Source organism: Galeopterus variegatus, unplaced genomic scaffold (genome assembly GCF_000696425.1).
Source record: "Galeopterus variegatus unplaced genomic scaffold, G_variegatus-3.0.2 Scaffold2029, whole genome shotgun sequence".
Taxonomy (NCBI): Eukaryota; Metazoa; Chordata; class Mammalia; order Dermoptera; family Cynocephalidae; genus Galeopterus; species Galeopterus variegatus.
This window is the reverse complement of record NW_007728140.1, coordinates 168,001-174,140: the sequence shown is the minus strand read 5'-3', so window position 1 is coordinate 174,140 and position 6,140 is coordinate 168,001. Positions and strand designations below refer to the sequence as shown.

General features: G+C 46.7%; 1 protein-coding gene across 1 annotated transcript; it reads left to right on the top strand.

Annotated features, from left to right (window-relative positions):
• Window positions 1–381: 381 nt before the first annotated feature.
• On the top strand, window positions 382–1,833 carry RPRM (reprimo, TP53 dependent G2 arrest mediator candidate). Its single transcript, XM_008580122.1, has one exon. It carries the CDS (start codon window positions 619–621, stop codon window positions 946–948), a length of 330 nt encoding a protein of 109 aa, XP_008578344.1. The 5' UTR covers window positions 382–618; the 3' UTR covers window positions 949–1,833.
• Window positions 1,834–6,140: the final 4,307 nt, after the last annotated feature.

Genomic DNA, 6,140 nt, shown 5'->3' with positions numbered 1-6,140 from the left:
TCATCGCCACTTGCCATCAGCCCAGAGACGAGATGGGCGGCAGGTAAAGGACACAGAGCTGGTGTGACCCAGTTCCTCTGAAACTTTCATCTGGTCTCACGCTTCCCCCACAAACTCTTTAATCTTCGATCAAGCCAGAAGAGGACAGGTTCCTCTGCCTGATCTTTGGAGTTGCAGAAGAGGCGAAGCTAGAAAAGCAAGACGAGTTTCGCCCTTTTGCTCGCGCACCGCTCAACGGCACCGCACGCAGAGCGGCGGCGCGGCCGGTAGGGGCCGCTGTTCTCCCAGAGCAGCCTCCCGCCGCCGCCGCTGCCGCCCGCACCTCCCACCGCCCCGCTGGCCCAGCCCCGCCAAGTTGCAACAGCCCCCAGTCGAGCGAGCGCCGGGAACGAGCACCGCCCGGGCAGGAACGGAGGGCGCAGACCAGTCGGGCTGCAGCGCGCGTCGGAGAGGCTCCTGGGAAACTCCCACGGCCTGAGGTCTTTCGAAAGGAGAGAGAAAGGAGCCCGCGCGCGCAAGTCTTGCAAGTGAGGGCTCAGCCCGGCACCTGTTTCTCCGGTGCCACCGCCTTTCCACCCCTCGGACCCGCGCCTCCCGGGGCGCCCGCCCGCTCCCGCGATGAATCCGGCGCTGGGCAACCAGACCGACGTGGCGGGCCTGTTCCTGGCCAACAGCAGCGAGGCGCTGGAGCGCGCCGTGCGCTGCTGCACCCAGGCGTCCGTGGTGACAGACGACGGCTTCGCCGAGGGCGGCCCGGACGAGCGCAGCCTGTACATCATGCGCGTGGTGCAGATCGCCGTCATGTGCGTGCTCTCGCTCACCGTGGTTTTCGGCATCTTCTTCCTCGGCTGCAACCTGCTCATCAAGTCCGAGGGCATGATCAACTTCCTGGTGAAGGACCGGAGACCGTCTAAGGAGGTGGAGGCGGTGGTCGTGGGGCCCTACTGACCTGCCCGAGGGTCCCTGCGGCAGCCGCCCCCACGTCTCCCCACTTCTCCAGCCCGGCTGTGCCCCTCACCATTGGAGACTGGGCGAAGCAAACCTGTCGGAGTCAATGATGTCTCTAGACTTCTGCCTTTGGGATGAAGCGACCCGTTTCTCGCTCGCCCTCTGCAACTCCTCGTACCTGACTGTAGGAGAGCGCCCTGACTTCTGCTCTCAGCAGCAAGTGGCAAGGAGAGGGCTATTAGGGCGCAGAACTTTAGAAACTGCTGCTTGCGTGGGACGCGGGGAGACCGACGGGGCACGGCCCTTCTCCACCTGCAGGTGGGCCAAGCGCTGGGGGCAGGTGGAGAGGGCGGGCAGGGGAGAGACCCATCGGCACCGATTTCCTGGTGACCGGAAAAGTGACCTGTTTATATGCCACTTAGCAGACCTAATGGGGACACACAAATCCGCGTCCGGACTGGCACCCACTCTCTCCCGCTCTCCCCAGCCCTGGCGGGGAGAGGAGCTAAATACCTTTGATTGATTGTAACGTGACATTTTAAGGGATTTTGTGTTTGTTTGCTTGAATACAAATATTTGATAAGTCCCTTTTCTGCCTTAGTGGCCTGTTTGCCTGCCTGGGGGTTAGAGTTTTGTCGACGTAGGAGAAGGGGTGGGGGGAGGGGAGCCTGCGAATGTGAACGGGGTGAGTTGTTTCTTTTAGTGCATTTTCAGCTGGGTCTTTCTCGGGGGCTAGCGCTCCGGGACAAAGACCCAGAATAGAACTCGTAGCTCGTGACTGCACGATTTACGCCACAAAAGTGCTCTTGACATCCGTGACACCGTTTTGACTTTTTTTTTTTTCTTATTTAACATTTCCTTAATAAATGCAATATTTAAGTGGTTTGTTCCCGGCCTCTTGGTGGTCATTCTGCGCTCCCTGGCAGAGGGGATCTGGCGACGGTGAGGGGATCTGGTTCCCGGCCATGGGAATTCTCCTTGGAGAGCTGCGATTCAACTCACGGATCCCATGGAGGGGCAAGGGCGGGGACGAGGTGGAGAGGCCGAGAAATGAGTGAGACATATAGCCAAGCCCCAGGCACAGGAGCCATCCTGGAGGCAGCATCCTTTGTTTTCTCTCATATTTAATATTTTATATTTCATTTAGTCTCCGCTCTTAGGTAGGCAAGACGACAGGAGGGCCCCTGCGGGAAGATTACACTTCCGTGCCAGGCTCCGGCGGGAGCACAGGGTTACACCGCTGATGAAAGGAAGAGACGGCTTAGCCAGCCTTTGGGGGAGTTCTCTCTCCCCTGATCAACGTCAGCGAGGCGACGTTGGGGTGCTGCTGGGGGGGGGGAGACAAAAATTATATATGTGTGTGTGTGTGTGTGTGTGTGTGTGTGTGTGTATACATACACACACACACACATATATATATACACATACATACACACATATATATATATACACATACATATATGTGTGTGTATATATATAATGTGAGGGAAAGTAGCTGCTAAAGTACACAGTGACGCTAATACTCCCTGGGGTAAACCATTGTTACTAAAACATAAGATATATTATTGTCTTTGCCATATCACATTTTCCAGCGAAAGGGCAAAATTAAAAGAGAGACCCACCTGCTCTTTATAATTTAGGGTAGTAAGCCCCAGGCCAGGCGAAGGATTCAGAGGAGTTAGCCGAGGTCCTGAATGACCGAGATGGGTATTACAATCAAAACTGGGAAGATGGGGCAGGAGTAGAGCTACAGATTGTCGTCGCACGTTCAGGGCTCAGGAATCGAACAGTGTTGGAAAGAAGAGCCTAGAAAACTCTGCCTATGAAAATAACCAAAGGACACAATAGCTTCAATCTCAAACTTTAACAAAAGGTTTTGAGCAGTTTATTTTTATGCCTGGGGAAAGATTCAAAATATTCTCAAGAATACTAAGGTTCCACTAAGATACTATAACAATTAAAATTTCATATACTTCACAACAGCAGCTATAAGACTGACTAAAATTAAATAACAATAACGTTTCCCATTTACTCAGGAAGAAGCACAACTACTGTAAACAATGTGAATGACTTAAAAGACTGGGATCAAAAGGTTTGAGTGCCCTTTAACATTCTGTCCACGATTCAGTGTCCACTTCACTGTCAAAGTAAATCTTGCAAGAAATTACAACCTAGGATGGTTTTATTTTTTATTTTATTTTATTTTTTTTTTAATGTTAATGGTATCAGGCTTCTTGGGGGGAAAAACGGATTTAGAAGTTTTGCCTGTTGTTTCTATCTTTTTAACAGGTAAGGGTTTGCTTGTTTACTTTTTTGGTATCTGGGGAGGGAAAAGGTCAGCAGATAGTCAACAGGTGTCAGTGTGAGTCATGGAAGGCACTTTACTTTTGCTGATGGATAAAACAGGAAATGGAGACATCTTAATTTGTAGAGATGTCCTGTTTTGTAGACAGTTTCTGTGACACCAAGTCAATCTGCTGCCTCCATGGTTCAAAGGAAGAAACAAAGCATAGCACCAGGTTCAGCTGGGACAAACCAGACGTTTAAAATTTAACTTAGGTTTTTGTGTCAATACCATCCACTAAGGGTCCCTTCTTCCCACAGATTTATTAGCTCATCAGTGAATTTGGTGCTCTGGTGGAAATCGATTTCGGATAATAAAGCAACACAGCTACAGTTTGTAGGGATCTCGCTTTGTCCTCTGTTGTATGTGAGGTACATGCTTATAGCAGGTTTCAGACATGGGGGTGGGGGTGGGGTTCAAACCTGCAAGTCAATTTAAAATTGTATAGAAGAGAGGTTTTCATTTAAAACAAAAGTCCTGGAAGTTGAGAGCAGTGTAACTTTCCCAAAGTTGAAGGTCTCTACTCTCTCTCCTCTATCTTGTTCATCTTAATATTTTTTTTCACACCTCTTTTCTCTTCCCTGAACCACAAAAGAAAAATTGACAGTTTCTCTTTATCTCAACTACCCAGATTTATTCTCTTACCCCCAGAAATTATGATTATGAGACAAACCAGACCCTGCAATATTTAGTCCTTAGATAGAAAAGATATGTGAGCGGAGCTCTGTAATCAATGATATATGCATTGTGGGGAAACGCACAGTCTGAAATGCACATAGCCCTGGGGACTATTTCCTGCCAGCAACCCTTCTCTCCAGACCTTAGATCCATTTGTTACTTAGCGAGATGCCAAGTGGTTCTGGGTTTTATAGATGAGGTGATGTGTGCAAGAAGCTTTTTACACTCCCTGTTCCCTTATGGCCACACAGCAACCACTTTCTCTCAGGCCCCACACCACTCCCTCTCTCACTCTGCCTTTGACTCTTTGTCCCTCATCCTAACAAATGCATTAAATGAAACTTTTTAATCCTGCCCAGAATTTATGGAGTGTCAGTCCTTTCCCAAAACATGCTATAAGGAAAATAGGTTTTAAAAGCCACTCTGTGTTTCACCTAAGAAAACAACGTCATTCGTAATAACTGGGAGTTGAGCTGGGTATATGCAAACAGACAGGTTCTACCATCCCATACTTAAGTCTACCATTTGGTAAGCAATTAGTGGGAGTTCCTGAGAGAGAGGGGGACAGTTTTCCCATAAAAGCTTGCTTGATCTGGCGTGGGTCATGGGGACTTATCCAATGCTTCCTGAAGCCCTTCTGGAAATGCGGCAGATGCAGGGAGAGGTTTCCATGAGACACAGCTGGTAGGTTAGTGGGATGCTGAGCTGAGCAGACAGCCACTGATGCCTCTTAGCCTAACTCGGTGGCCTCCATATAAGTAGCTCAACCAATTGTTGATAAATGTTATTTTTCTTAAGATTGTTGATATGAATTTCCCCCACTGTCTCTCAAAGCAAGAATTTGAGGGCTGGACACCTTGAGGGAAGTCAAAGCAGAGGTCACACTGCACTATTAAGTCTGAGGTCACACTAGCTAGCTCCTGGTGGATGGTCTGCAATTTCCAATTTCCAAGCTGCCCTGGCTTTTCACTGGATTCTGAGTCAATCCTGTGACTGTATCTTCCTATGCTAACTCTGACTGAAGAAGGGAAAGGCACACTGAGATGTTAGAAATTTTGGTTCTGGTATCTAAGCAGCTGAGTGGCCTCATCCCTAGAATGAGGAAGATAGATTCCAAAAGGACATTTCAATTCTATGATTCTATCGAATTAATTTGTCCACCATTTCCTTGTTTCTTAAGATGTTTCCTGGATCTTAAAAATAAATGTCATAAAAATACGTATTGTCTTTCCAGTCTTGTTCTTTTGTGTTTAGATTTTCTTTTTCAGAAGTCAAGTGCTCCTCGACTTGGGATATGTTATTTACAGTAATCAAAGCAAAATTTCACATAATCTGTGAGGCCTGGGTAGACAGCAGTTTCTAACCTGATACATCACACTATCTAACCTGTGTCTTTAAATATTCTAGATTCTTATGTTCTCACTGGATGAGGCCATGAAAGCAAAGTCCAATGAACTGGGGAGTAAACGATTCTTCTAGGTACATATTCAGAGTAATATGTGCTGTTGTTTATAGAAACTAATTGGGTGTCTGTGAACTAATTAACAGCTAATTTTTCTCCCCCAAAGCATTTTTCCCTTTGAGCTTCTGCAACAGCACACAGCAGCTGTTCCACATGAAGTTTAAAGCCTTCCTTAGCCCTGGCTTATTATACTTGTCACTTTAGGGGCTGCAATGCCAGGAAAGGATTCCAGGGTTCAGTTTGTTCTTTGAGACTCAAATCCAGTTTGAAATCCTGTCCAAGCAGCAAATCTACAGCAATCCTCCAAACAGGAATCAATACATCTTTCTTCCAACTGCCAAATCCTATTTAGACATGTGCACAATAGCTCAAATGGGGTATGTTTTAAAGTCAGCTCCGGCAGTAGTAATTGTTTCCTAATGTCTGAATTTAAATGCTCAAAGGTTAATTGTTTCCATGTCCAGTCTTGCTTTGTCCTCTTTTCCAGATATTTTTGTATTGTTTTAAATGCTTAAAACATTTGAAAGTCCAGGATTAATTTTATAGCATCAGCTGTGATTTTAAAATGTTTGGAAATTATATTTTAAGAAAAGTAAAGTATGTAATTTTATCATTTATGTTGACTGTAATAAAAGTCTGAATTTATATTCATTTTATTTTATTATTTTTGTTATATTTGAGGAGCTCAAAATATTTCAGAGGGAGCTT

What these genes read in the sequence shown, in the direction of transcription:
- RPRM (XM_008580122.1), top strand. Translation starts at nt 619, where the DNA reads ATGAATCCGGCGCTGGGCAACCAGACCGACGTGGCGGGCCTGTTCCTG.